Below are 14,182 nucleotides of genomic sequence, written 5' to 3'. Positions count from 1 at the left end.
CTCCCCCCTGCCCCCCAAGCAAAGCAATGACAGCTTTTTGCTGTTCGGTTAAATTAGTAAGATGTAAACATGCTAAAACTAATTTCAAACCTCAAGGGACAGGGAGAGACGTGTAAGCACAAAGCACATCTGCCAGAGTGAGGAGAGTCGGAGGCAGGTTCCAATTATATTCAGCTTTGCCTGGTCCTCTCTTAAACAGTCTGTAAGAGGGGACACGATTACTAAGCAGAAGCAAGCCCGGAGGGCTCACACGGGTCCAAGAATGACAGCATGCCCAGCAGCCTGTTGTGAAAGGAGGGAATGAAAACCACCAGGAGGAATCACACGGTGTGAAAAAGGGAAGCACCTAGGAGCTGGCCAAGATTTAACCATGCCCCATCAGAACGCATTGTCCCTCACAGATACATTATTTGCTGCATCTTTCTAGTTGTCTAAATCACTTAAGTCTTTTTCTCCAGGCCATACTCCCTGCTGCATCCTTGGTCTTGTAACTGGGAAGTTACAAGAAACAGTTTTGTTTGGTTTGCTTCCCTCCCAGTTTCCCTAAGAGTCTCTTGGCCAGCTCCCCACAGCCAACAAAAACAGCTATGCTCTTAAGATATGATGTATAGTCCACTTAATTTCCTTCCTCCCCATCCTTTGGTGTCGAGCTGCTGTGAACATTCCTGCCATACCTCTTGCTCAGCAGGATTACACTGTAATATATGCACCTTTCTCCAGCCCGTTCTCATTCTAGGTTCTGACAACGCACTGACTCCTTTAACACCTTATTTCTCCAGCCCCGTAAGTCAGTCTCACAGTCTGTATTAAAAATGCATGTGATGGGACACACTTAAGTTACATACAAAGTCACAAGATCGAGTCTTCTTTAGTTACTGACTGCTATTAGCTATGATTGTTTGAATGCCACGTGGGCTTTGAGTCCCTGATACTTTGAAACGGACTTTCTTCCCCCACCACCTACACGATGCTGAGATATTCTGGGCCAGACTCTTTTATGCTGTACGGACAATATTTCATCACAAAGACTGTGCCAAAACATGTAAAAGAACACACACACACACACACACACACACACACACACACACACACACCCCAAACAAAAAACAACCAGCAAAATCCTCCATTATCTAAGTGATGGAAGATTGTCATTAACTTTTGTCACCACCTGCTGGTCAAAAAGCTGTATGGCTCATGGATTAACTGGACCCGGAAGAGGCAGCATTTGAGATGCTTCAACTATATTTGTATCACAGGATTATATGTAGCAGAGAAAGGACAAGTTGTTTAAATATAAAGACTCCTAAGATTATTTCTTTCTTCATTATACGTTATATATTCTGTTTTATTTAATATTGTATACTACAAGCAAGGAAGCTCTTAGACCCCAAAGCTATGTTCACTATGACATTTTGAGGTAGTGGGGGAGAATATGATTACACTATTTACCCAGGCTTTCAAAACATGTGGATTAGTATGAGAATTCCACCCTGTACCATTGTAAAAGCTTATATATAATTTTAGGAAGAATTAGGGAGGTTCTGATGTTTCTTAGCCCCAGTGGTTAACCCAGATCATCTTCATTTCCCTGTCACCTCTGAAAGCAGGCACCACACTGTTTTGTTACCCCATTGTACTGCTCTTTAAATGTCTTGACCAGTGCTGTTAGTAAACATAACATTTTTGTTATTGTTTCTTTCTTTTTTTTCCTTAGTGGAAAATTTCCAAAGAAGTAGGCTTGGCTAGAGTGAAAGGTGGGAGAATGCAGTTTAGTCAGAGCGATCTGACAGTTGAAGGTTTTTCATTTATCCACGAGATGCTCTGGTTAAGTGATTTTGGCCTTGAAACTGTCCAGGGAACAGGACTCTGTTCTGATGAGAAGGCTAGGCTGATCTCATGTCAGGCTTCAGAGTGGCAGTTAAGGAGACTAGGCCTAAATCTTTGTTTCCAAGAACTGGGCAATTCCAAGCAAGTCCAGGCCTCAGAAACTGTCCTGCCACCTGGCCTGAGGCAAGGACAATGAGGTCAGCAGCAGTTCCCAGACCTCCTCAGCTACTTCCTCAGCAACAGCTTCCAGCCCCCAAGATAGTAAAGGAATGTCCCTAGAGATGGAGTAAGATAAGGGTCATCTACCCCAGAATGCCCTAATGTGCTTTAAATCAGGCCTGTGAGTACACTTGCTTGTCTCTCTATCTTGGTAATGGGCGATTCCAACATGCTGGACTTCTGCAGAATAAAACACCTTGTGCTTATATACTATTAGAGTCTGGAGTATCATTCTTCAGTGAAGCATGGATGCTTACACTGACTGTTCCTTCAGGATGCAGCATCCTTTAGCTGGTTCTGTGTAACAACAGTTCTTTACTCGGTCTCACATTTCCACATAAATACCACCCTCTCAGAGACAGGCTGTGCCCTGCTCATTCCTTTTGAAAATGGTCACACTGGACAATTTTACTCATTAATTTTGTTGAACCTCTTTCTGAACAAATGGTATGAGAGAAAATCTCCAAGTGGTTAACTTAATGACTCAAACAGGCCTAGTTAGGTTTTGGAGAGGGGTGTAAACTGTCTGGTTTGGCATTGTTATCACTTCTGGTACAAGCCAGGAATGATAAGTTATGTCCCTTCGGGCAAATGTCCTCACCATTACCTGGGCACCAAGACACTCTCTTTCAGTTGTTTCTCCTAGTTTTGTTTGTTTGTTTGTTTTTGTTGTTGTTTTGTTTTCCTCTGTTGAATCAGAACCCTGGATTTCATTAACTACCTAATTTTGTTAAGATGGAACCTCTCACGATAAAGCCTCTAACCACTGAGAAGCAGAACCACAGGCTCCAGCTCAGGTTGGAGGTTAGAGGGCCTGAAGAGCAAATTCTGTAAGATGTAGTAGGTCGAGAGCTTGGCTCTAGTTCTCCTGCCTCAAACTCCTCTCTGGCATTTTCAAACTTTCCTAAAATCCGCCTTTCCTAGAACTGGGACATTTACTCCTCTGGGTCGGCCATACAGTGCACTTCTACCACCTGCGAACCCAGAACATTCTATTCTTGCAATGTTTGTTAATGCATTCCTAGATCCCCTTCTGATATCACAGATGCCACGGGATGTGTCCCTTTATAGCGAATTCTACTGTCTCTAGCTTAGAATACCACTAGCAAGCTTTCATTCAGTGTGGCCCTCTACAACAGGTTGGTTCAGAAATCTACTTATTTTTGTACCGCATGGAAGCAATCCGTTTTGTAGTACCTCATAGCCTGGATCAGTCAAGTCTGTCTACTCTCGATGTCTTTAGCAAATACTGCCATGCAGACGCTTGAATCCAAAGTTACAAAGAACACATGCATCTTTTATAAAGCCATGATTCCACATTCTAGAACACACTCAACAATGACAGATGTTCTTGGGATCTGGAGGGACAGAGAACAGGGACTATGACCTCATAAACACCCACTGGAACAAAGACTACGACTTCATAACCTTTCATTCATCAGTCTCCTCAAGAGAAAACGGATGCATCAGATGGTTAATTCCACTTTATAATTTCCACTTATGAGTATGCATTCACACACGTGGAGGGAAAGCATTCTTCATGGTGCTCAGGCCTGCTTCCACCCTCATTTCCATAACCTGAGGAAGTCCGGGTAAAATAGCAGTCGAAGGCTGAGCAAAATCAAAGTCCCTGCAGTGACTACGTTGCAAGTTTTTCCGTAGCGTAGCGCTTTTCTTAACCTTTAGTACTCAGAGACGTCAGTCGGTCTCTACTACACCAAAGCCCTGCGTGGAGCCGCTTGTGTGAGCTGCGCAGGCGCAAATCTACCTCTCCTAGGTGGGCGGGAGCTGCCCCTACCCAGCCCGAGCGGTTGGAGCCAAGAGTGTTCTTAGGTGACTCAGGGGCAGCATCGACGCTCGATTGAGCGGGCTTGGGAAAGGTTCCCAGAGGGCTGTGCGCTGGAGGCGCTGGACGCTGTCATGGCGGGCTTGCTGAAAAAGGTGAGCGTGTGGAGGTCACCGTGATGCTGCGAATGGGGACCGTAGGCAGCCGCGTCTCCCTCATCGGTGGGCAGAGACGCTAAGAGGAGGGGTTGGGGGAGTGTTCCGCTGTCCTGGCAGGGGGCGACAGGGTGCGTAGTTGTGTCGGGAGGGTCGGCTAACCAGGGGATTACGGTAAACATCACGGTCCTGTTTTGTCTCTGCACAGACAACTGGCCTGGTGGGGTTGGCGGTGTGCGACACTCCACACGAGGTAAGTGCGACTTTTTGTGTCGTCCTTCTCAAGCAAGACTGTGATCGACCGAACTTGCCCTTGCAAGATTAACGAGACCCCCGTGAGCTCTGGCCTCCGGGGCAGCGCTGAGCTTCGCTGACCCCGTGGCATCCTTTTTGCAATGCCTCCTTTTGCCTTCGCCGTGACCTCTTAATTAAGACGCGTTTCTTCACGGCATTCTCTTAGCGTCAGTGGTGTGGAGTATTCTCAGCTCCCTTCAGAGTCGCATTTTCATTTTCCATCCTTTCCCTACCGACATTTCTGCCTTGCCTTTCGCACACTGGCTGACCCTGTCGTCCTCATGGTTGCCTCCTTCGGTATCCATTGGGGAAACATAAACAACAACCAAGACCAAACAAACCTAAACAAAACCACTGTGATTTATCCCCCCTTTCAGCAATTGCACCATTTCTTTCCTTCCCGTCTACACACATAACTCGAAAGCGTTGTCAGTGCTCACTGTCTCTTACTCCTTGAGTACACTTAAGCGAGGCCCAAACTTTTTTTTTTTAAGGAGTTACCAGTGATGCTAAATTTGCTAGTCAGTTCACATTTCTCGTAATTGTACCGAAAGTGGCATTGAAAATATCCTTACGTTTATTTATTTGTGTGCATGCCAGTGTTTGTCCGTCAGAAAACAACTTTCTGAAGTTGGCTCTCTCCTTGCACCTTGTAGATCCTGGGGATCTTTCAGGTCACGGGGCTGTTGGCAGGCACCTTTGCCCTCTGTGCCCTCACATTGACCCAAGTGAAGCATTTTTGACACTCTTGATAATCTGCATTAAGTACTTTGTTTACTGGATGTCAGAGCTTCGAAGTTTCTTAGTTTGGGATTTTTGTTTGTTTGTTTTATTGTTTATTGTTTCTTTCCCCCTAATTATTTGCCTTTTCCAGTTGTTCCTTCATTTCCCCATGTTGTAGTATTGAAGACCTAGCTCTTAGACAGGTTTTAGGTTTAGGTTGGCTCTCATGGGGTACAGACAACAGTTAACGTTTATATTTCCATATCAAGTACTGACCTTTTATAGTCATGTGTGTGTATGTATGTATTACACACATGCTCTTAGTTGACATCTTCACTTGTGTCAGGCAGCTAGGTAAGGGTTAGCATAGCCAGCTGGGATGTCTCATTTGAAATGGTCCTGGATTGCTTGCATGACCCCACACCTCACTTGCCACTAAGAAAATCCTCTGGGTTGACCCCTGGGTTATGCAGCCTCTGTTCACATCTCATCACCTCCTTGGCTGCTGCCATTTTTTCTGCCACCATCCTTATCCCTGTGACAATTACATTTCTCTTGTAACTGCTTTTCCCTGCTTTCTTTCAGCTGGTTTGCAAGTGCTAAAACATGTTGGGTATGCAAATCTTTCTTTAAAACCCTCCCGTGGCTTTCTATTTTAGGGGTTGTCCAGATGACTTAACAGACCACGCTCCACTGACATGTCTGTTCCAGGTTTCACAAAGACTTTATTTTGCGTTCACTGCTAGAACTCTGACTAGTACATAGTACATAGTGAATACTGAGTGGCTTTCTTGCAGTCTTTATGAACTTCAGACTTGTGGACAACAAAACTCACACTTCTATTTCTAGATATTCTTCCTCTATGGGTTGAATGTCTCTTGATGGTATATGAATTGTTCTGTCCCCAGCTCTGAATTTGGATGTTGTTATTGATATCAAAACCTTCTACTTTCATATTTATCCTAGTAGTGAATTGTGCTGCATTTTTCTGCAGCAGTCTCCAGTTTGTCCTCTTTCGTCTTCCATCAGATACAACTGCGGCTTAAGTCCTTGTTCTTGATCAAATCATTGCGGCAGCTTTATTCCTGCCCTTCCTGATCTGTGTCCATTGTTCTTTAGCTCACGACCACCAGGTTGATTTTCCTTAAACACAAACCTTGTCCTTAAGTCTTTTAGTTTCCCCCACAAAAAGGCCCAAGTGCTTGGACTTGTGCTATAAAACACTGCAGTCTAACTTGTTCTCCCGCTTACTTATTTCCTAAGTGCTTGCTTTATAGTGATTTCTAGTGAGGCGCTCTCCAAGGAGATCTGAGCACCACGTGTGTAAGCTAAGAGTTTTCTAGAAAGTTCTTCTTTATGATGTAACCTAACATTAAGCGTAACTATCACTTCATGATATAATCAGGATGAAAACTAATGCTAGTCTGCAGCCTTTTTTCAGTATATTTTACTTACATCATATTTTAGCCTGAATAATCTCATTTCAAGTATTCTTTAACCGTGTTTACCTACTGCACAGCACAGCTGTAGAGCTATGCACTATTTACTTCATGTTCTTGATGGTTTTTTTGCCATCTATTTCTTTATTACTTCATATATAAATTATTTTTTCCAACATCTTCAAGTTTTCCACTCGCTATCCCCCAAACTCTGTCTCAGATGTATATTTTTTTAATGAACCATTCTATTTTCCGCTGGAGTGATTCTTCCCTTATAGGATGCTAATACTGGGAATGAGACAATATGTGGCTGGTACTGCTCTGATCCAGCATCCTATAAAGTTCTGCACATTTTACAGATGAAGAATGAGGGCATCTGGACAGAAATTGTCTAGGCAACCAGGCAGTGGGGCTGTGTGAGTGCAGGTAGTTGGCTCTTCTGTTGTTTAGCACTCCCTCTCTGCCCTGTATCTTACCCTGGACTGCCATAAGTTGACTTTGTGTTTTATGATGTTAATCATCTTTTCCTCTTTTGTTTTTTACCATACAGCCTCTTATGTATACACTCATATATATATATAGTGGGATCCATGTCCAGTCTGTCTTTATATCCAAACAACACATGGTGCTCTCTACATAGGAACACTGAAAAATTCATTCTTACTGGAAAAGGAAAAGTGTTCTGTAGAAGTGGTGATTGCTCGTGATTACTGATACACTCAGGTGTAGGGTGAGTGCATTCCTGCTTGAGAGGACAGCTCTGGGTTACTTCTATGGCGTAATGATGAGTAGTCTCTTTTTACTGTGAGAGGTGTCCCAGTTAGTTTTTTATTCTTTTCACTGTCCTATGCTGATCATTCTGACTCTCCTGTGAATTTCTCTAAGACTAGATGCATTCGGTCTCATCCTGAAAGATGAAAAACATGTGTTTTCAATTTATTTCATATTTGTGTATATGAGTGGTTTGCCTGCATGTGTGCATATGCACCACTTGTGTGCCTGGTGCCAGTGAAGAAGGTGTCACATCCCCTCGGACTGGGGTTCCAGATGTTGTAGGCTGCTGTGTAGATGCTGGGAATAGAACCCAAGTCTTCTAGAAGGGCAGTCAGTGCTTTTAACTACTGAGCCATCTCTCCAGTCACTCCCCGCCCCTGCCATATCTTGTTCAAAAACCTTAAAATTTGAGTCAGAATGAAACTTAATAAAATGCTATATTAAAGATGAATATATGTATTATATTCATAAATTTGAGAGGGTAAGAATTAAAATGGTGCCAAAATTAATAGTTTAAATCAGATCACATCCTTTCAAATTTCTTAAAAAGAAAATTTCAACTTGCCAAGTTTACATCCCCAGAAACCACTTAACTGTTGTGTTGGTGTGAAGTTACCTATAGTTCTGACATTCAGAAGGCAAAGGTGGGATCTTTAGAGTCAGCTATAGCTAGGCCATTCCTGTCTGCAAACTCTAGGTTCAATCACAAGACCCTGCCTCAGTGAATCACGTGGGAAGAGATGGAGGTGGATGCCCAGCCTGGGTTCTGTACATACACAAGCACACACGTCCATACAGACCTGCATGCTTACATGTGCGGCCATGCATACATATGCATGTATACTGCATACACATGCTATCCACAGTCTCTTTAATTGTGGACACTAATAAAATCAGCAAGTTACATACTCACTCTCCTATTCCAAGAAAGAAAAACAGGATACAGTTAGAACCAGATCACTGGAACAGTAAAACCCAACAGTGTAAATAGCTCATTGTCTGACATCTGGAATGTACTCATGACCTTCTGGGCTCCTGATAGCTTGGAGTAGACTCACTCCTTAGGCTCTGTGATCCTCAGTATAAACAACTTCTCTGGTAGGCTCAGGCTTCTTCATTCTACATCTGCTGCTGTCCATGGTGGTCTGCCTATAGTCCTGGCATCTCTGAACACATCCTGGCATGTGTTCAATTTGTAGTATCCATTACCTAAAGATGAGGAATTCTGCTTTTAATAAATGATTGATTTCCAAAAAGGCCATTAACTATATGTTAATTTGGCTTTTACTTTTGATATATACACGCATAATTTTTATGTTATCACATATAGCAAGAATTTCCATATTTATATATTACTTTTTCTTAGGTTGTAAAGAATGAGATTGAGTATAAATATAAATTTTAGTAAAGCCCTGTTTAAAATTGTGAATCCTCTTAGTTTTTCCAGTAAGATAAATGTGTTCTGTCTAAACTTTGGCGGTATTTCAGCTTATTGAACTGTGTACGGTTTGGTTTTGCAGAGGCTCACAATATTGTATACAAAGACTCTTGATATTCTGAAGCACTTTCCTAAACATGCAGCCTATAGAAAATACACAGAACAGATCACCAACGAGAAGCTGGATATGGTCAAGGCGGTAAGTAGCTGAGTCAGCTGGGTTTGTTGGGTTGATTTGTACATGCAGTATGGCTGGTAAGGAGTATTTCAGTTGCTTGTTTTAACGTTCAGTTTGTACTACTCTTCCTTAGTGCTGCTCTGCTTTTTCTCCTTTGCATTCAGCAAGTGTGTATTTTGACTGAGTACTGTATAAAGCCTGTTGGAGGGCAGCCTGGAAGAAGACTGGACCCATTGTGGTGTGCTTTGTACCTCTTTTCTTGTCTGGTTGTCAGTGATCATTTACCTCTTACTCTTGCATCATCCACCCGACCTCTAATCACAGTAGAGAACAAAGCTCAGGAGAATTGGATGGTGGTGATGTTACAGAAAGCTATCAAGACAATTATTTGAAAAAAGTACTTTTCCTGGGCCTGATGGTGCAGGCCTATAATTCCCAGCTTCTAGGAGGCTGAGGCAGGAGGATCACAAGTTCAGTCCGTCTTGGGCTGCAGAGGAAGTGCAAAGCCAGGCTGGGTAACTTTGTGAGGCTCTGTTTGAAAATAAAAGGCTAGAGGTGTGGCTCAGTGGTGGAACTCCTAGCGTGGATGAGCCCTGGGTTCAGCTAATACTATAAACGAAGCACTTTGTTGTATAGGAAGAGCGCCACATTTGGTTTTCAAATCTACCCAAAGCTACACTGAACAGTGTTGTCACTAACACTGAGTACTCTGTCCCCAGAAGTCTGTATGTCAAAGCTTTAGTATATAATAGTATTGCTTTATTTAGAAGTAAATCATCAATGGAAATAATTAAAATTAAATTCATAAGGGAGGGGCCGTGGCCCCATAAGAATTAGCTTGTGTATAAAATATAAATTAGACACTAGGCAGCCAGTGTTTGCCCCTTGCACTCGAGTGCCCAGCAAGTGAAGGATGTAAGAGCACATAGCAACGAATCAGCTGTCTGGGACTTGAGACTTGAGAGGAAATCCTCATAGACCCAACTGGGTTGTCACGGTGACTTTGGACTTCTCTCTCTAACTATTAGAAAATTGTGTGTGTGTGTGTGTGTGTGTGTGTGTGTGTGTGTGAGATGATGCTTGAGATTGAACCTAGGTGCTCACACAGGTAAGGCAAGCACACCGTCCTATCCCAGTCCCTCCTTTTATTTTCTGTTTTGACATAAAACCAAACTTTCACTAAAGTGCTCAGGAAGAACTTGAGCTTGCTCTAAGTATGGTTCAGGCATGCCTAAAGCTTGCAATCCTCCTGCCTCAGTAGCCAGAATAGGTGAGATTACACATGTGTATCACCTGGCTCAGCTGAAATTTCCAATGTTTAATCCAGTCTACGTGTTTTGTTGTGGTGGCCAACTACATGGCACATTTTACAGCTTTAAGTTCAGCATCTGGTGGGGAGACAGTGAGAGAAGTGACATGCTGCACAGGACTCTGTCCAACTGTGACTGAGTTTCATCCTCAGTTATTTCAGACTTTGAAGAATTAATAAAGTGTTCACCCAGGCACAAGTGATAACTGAAAATGAATTATTATTAGGTCACCAAAAGGTCAGTCAGTAAATCCTCTTCCTGAGAGTTAAATAGCAGTGTGAGCTTTAACTTACCTGAGTCTTAGCTTGCCAAGTGTGGAAGGAACTTATGAGGTTAATGTTAGCTTGATTTGCTTAAAGAAGATGAGCTGATGTCTTGTTCCCTCACAGAATATGAATGTCCCTGCTGTTCATCTGTGAGTCCGCCCACTACCTTGGATTCTTGCTCAGCTTTCCGGCTCAGTGACCCTTATTCATTTATCTTGTGTGTTCCCTTTTCTCCCCCTTGCCTTTTATCGCTGTTTCTGTAGTCTGTGATGTGTACGTTGGCTCCCACTTCTCTCAGAATTCCCTTTCGCTTACCATTGTAAGTCTTTGGATTTGTTCATAGTCAGTGTCACAGGTCTCTGCATCGCCTCTTCACATAGGAACTTAAGATCTTTGCTGTCACTTCAGCTGCTTTTAAATTATTTATTTGTAGTGCCTCATTGCCAGGGCTGGACTGTGTTCTCAGGCTGTAAATTTTGTCTTTTTCCTGTTGAAGAAAGATCTTGTGATTTTCCCATGTTTCTTTCCGAGTTTCTGAAACCCAGCTTTAACTGATAGAGTTGGAGGGTAGAGTCGTGGTGGGAACTACGGTCTCACAGGTTAATTGTGACTTGGTCTGTAGGTCTGCTAAGGTCTAGCTTGTGTTTATGGTCTTAATCTACCATCATCTTGTTAGGCCTTACACTTCAGCAGTTTGAAGCTGATACAGTTCTGTGGATTCCATGGAGCTTAATTTTTGTAGTTACTTTATTTTCATCTTTGAATGTCCGTTACCTTGTTTGACTTGTTTGAATGTGCACGCTCCAAAAACCTGAGGGTGTAGTTCAGCACCTGAACATTACCTCATGGGTTCTGCTTTCCCATACCATCAGAAGTAAAGGTTGTTATTGTTAACACTCTTTTCATTTTTGGAACAAAAACACCCTGATAATGACTGTCTTATTTACATATATATGTATAAATGACAGTGTCTGGATTTCAAAAAATTCGGCTTATTAGAAAAAAATTTCCTTAGGTACCATGTTAACAATTTTCTTGAAGTATAGAATAGTGTACATTTAAAATATGCAGAAGTCACAAGTGTAGGGTTTGATGGATTTTCAGAATCAACACATTCTAATTAATACCAGGCAAAAAAGTGACATTTCCACATCACCAAAATACTTTTTCCAAAGTTACTAACTTCCGAATGATAACTACTGTTTTATTTTTTATTTTTCTATTTCTAAACTTTTTAGGAATGGAATAGTTTTCATATACCCATTCATGTCTATATTTTCCTACTTAATAGTATATTTGAAGTAACTATATGAGTTATACCATATAGTTATATGCCCCTTATCATTGCTATGTAGTAGTCTATTATATCTCAGTACCATAATTAACAGATCAGTTCTATTGGTGGTAATTTAGGTTATTTCTAGTTTGGGGTTGTAATTTGTGGCTGCTATAATGTTGTTTGTTTATTTATTCACTATTTGGTATATACTCAGAAGAGGGTTTTTTTTCATATGATAGCATTTATTGTTAATTCTTTTACATGAAGTATAGAAAATAATTACAAAAATAAAATATTTGAAAATCTATTTTAGAAAGACTAAGTTGTGCATCATTTGTCTTACCTTTGTTAAGAATACTTTAATAATTTTTAATATTAAGACAAAAGTAACGAAATAGCAGAGAAGTGAAATGAATTTCTATCAAATTTTGATAAAACATAAAACCATAGTGAGAGAAAATTTACTTGTAAGGGCTTTTATAAATGGCTTTTTAACATACAGGATATTAAAATATTCATATGTGCTTCTGTGTTTAGCCTTTTTTTCTTTTCTTCTTGAAATTATAGGAGCCAGATGTTAAAAAATTAGAAGCCTTGCTTCAGGGTGGTGAAGTGGAAGAGGTGATTCTTCAGGTAAAGAGCATTGGACATTTAATGCTTGGGCGTCTAGTACTGGGTTTGACTTGCAGCCTGTGGCTAAGGGAGACCTTGGGTGAAATTTGAAAGCCACAGATGTGGATGAGGACAAGCTTTTAAGTGTCTAAGAGCTTATGAACACTAATTCCTACAGATTTCAATCTCAGAACTCAGAGGTGACCTTTCTTAGTAGTGACTGTGAAATTTGTGTAATATTCAGTATTTGATGGTGTACTATATCATGACTTTAGAATCCTGACTATGAAGGTCTGTGTTCTAGCAGTTAACTTCTTGCCATTATTCTGAAAATACCTCTGGAATAATTAATCAGATGAGCTTATTTTTCAATTTTCTTTATTAACAGGCTGAAAAAGAACTAAGTCTGGCAAGGAAAATGTTGAAGTGGAAGCCATGGGAGCCATTGGTGGAAGAGCCGCCTGCTAACCAGTGGAAGTGGCCAATATGACCTCAGTGTCAGATGGTGGATGGGAATTAAATGTGCAATTAAATGCTCTGTGATGCTAAAATGTGTCCATGTTATTGACTTCTTACTTAAAGGAAGTAGTGTGTATTGTATTTTGGAGATGCTTAGGGAACAACATTGGTTAAGACAACGCCGTCTTCTGAGTCCTTTAGCACTGGCACCCTGGCTTGCTCTTCTTCATTTCCAATGTCACACAGTGAGCATGCTGTGCCTCTGTCATTCTTCATTGAATTTCTCCTGTTAGTGTTGGGCATCTTTGACAGACGTAGTTCAGCAGACAAGAAACTGACTTTCAACATTGGTGTCTCCTGTCCTTGCTTTGCACATCTGGACTTAAGGCTGAATATTCCAGGTCCCGGACAGTCTTCCTGTTGGAATGAAAATGACGTTTACCTTGGATAACCATAGATATATTCAGCTTGGGGCGATTGTGAATGGGTGTGTAATGGTTTCATAAAGATGACGGGTATACACTGGGACTTTCCTGAACAAACAGTACATAATACCCTACTAGAGTGATAGGCTGCACTTACTGGAGGCTACATCCGTTGTGTGTGACTTCCAGCAAGAGGCAGTTTCCATTGTGCCCCTAGTCTCACCCTCGACTTCCAGATTTGCAGAACAGAAGAAGGCTTGTCCTGATTTTTCTCCCTTTCCTAAAGAAGAGTGCTGCTAAGTCTGGGTGTTTCTTTAAAAGGATGCAAATTTACATTCGTGGGGCAAGGCTCATGTAAAGTCTACTGATAGCTTCTTAGAGGTATACAAGTTATGCCCTTGTATACGCATGCGCTGGACATTAGTGAATATGCCAAACATCACACATTTTTGTTTACATTAAAGTTTTCCATAAAAACCTGGATAGTGAGATCCTAAATTATACATTCAGATTGAAGTTAGTTGATGGAGACTACGGAAAAGTCTCTTTAAAGGTAGTCAACTAAAACTAGTTAGTGGAACATAGTCCATCCTTGAATCAGAAGTGTGCGTGTGTTTAATGGTGCTTGAAATTGAACCTAGGCCTTCACACAAGTGAGGCAAGCACACTGTGTGTGTGTGTGTGTGTGTGTGTGTGCGCGCGCGCAAAACCATAGGACAACTTGAAGTGTGTTATTTCCAAGTGTGTGTGTGTGCGCGCGTGCGCGCGCGCACGCAAAACCATAGGACAACTTGAAGTGTGTTATTTCCCAAGCAGCATTCATATCTTCTTTTAATTTACTTTTTTTTTTAAGACAGAATTATCTCATTGTCTTAGGAAGGTTCTGCATTGGAACTACAAATATATGCCACAACTCTGCTTTGTTTTGTAAACATAGCTTCTAGAAGGCAAATTTAGGTTCTTGCAAATCAAGCATTCTACAGACTGCCTCTCTCCAG

General features: G+C 41.6%; 2 protein-coding genes across 4 annotated transcripts in view; one reads left to right on the top strand and one right to left on the bottom strand.

The window, feature by feature from the left end:
- Asb15 (ankyrin repeat and SOCS box-containing 15) overlaps positions 1–3,369 on the bottom strand; it is a 45,021-nt gene extending 41,652 nt beyond the window's left edge. The window contains exon 1 of the mRNA NM_080847.3: positions 3,244–3,369. The gene's annotated coding sequence lies outside the window, so the exon portion shown is untranslated. The remainder of the gene's footprint in view (positions 1–3,243) is intronic.
- Positions 3,370–3,822: 453 nt separating this feature from the next.
- Positions 3,823–12,851, top strand: Ndufa5 (NADH:ubiquinone oxidoreductase subunit A5). 3 transcript variants are annotated; one of them, NM_026614.3, is made up of 5 exons: positions 3,823–3,987; positions 4,196–4,240; positions 8,738–8,854; positions 12,256–12,321; positions 12,689–12,851. In NM_026614.3, the coding sequence occupies exons 1-5, from the start codon at positions 3,967–3,969 to the stop codon at positions 12,788–12,790; spliced, it is 351 nt and encodes a 116-aa protein (NP_080890.1). In that variant the 5' UTR covers positions 3,823–3,966; the 3' UTR covers positions 12,791–12,851. The 3 variants fall into 3 exon arrangements, 2 of the variants coding, with proteins under 2 accessions (NP_080890.1, NP_001297997.1); NR_154219.1 differs by having other exon boundaries at positions 3,987–4,053; NM_001311068.2 differs by lacking the exon at positions 8,738–8,854.
- The last annotated feature ends 1,331 nt before the right edge of the window (positions 12,852–14,182 follow it).

This window comes from Mus musculus, chromosome 6, assembly GCF_000001635.26.
Source record: "Mus musculus strain C57BL/6J chromosome 6, GRCm38.p6 C57BL/6J".
In the NCBI taxonomy this organism is placed as follows: domain Eukaryota; kingdom Metazoa; phylum Chordata; class Mammalia; order Rodentia; family Muridae; genus Mus; species Mus musculus.
The sequence above is the reverse complement of the archived record's forward strand: the minus strand, read 5'-3'. Positions and strand labels throughout refer to the sequence as shown.

Bases quoted from the DNA above. Each gene is read 5' to 3' on its own strand.
- Ndufa5 (NM_026614.3), top strand. From the start codon at position 3,967: ATGGCGGGCTTGCTGAAAAAG. The intron at 3,988-4,195 runs GTGAGCGTGTGG...GTCTCTGCACAG, and splicing joins TGGCGGGCTTGCTGAAAAAG to ACAACTGGCCTGGTGGGGTT. The intron at 8,855-12,255 runs GTAAGTAGCTGA...TTGAAATTATAG, and splicing joins AGCTGGATATGGTCAAGGCG to GAGCCAGATGTTAAAAAATT.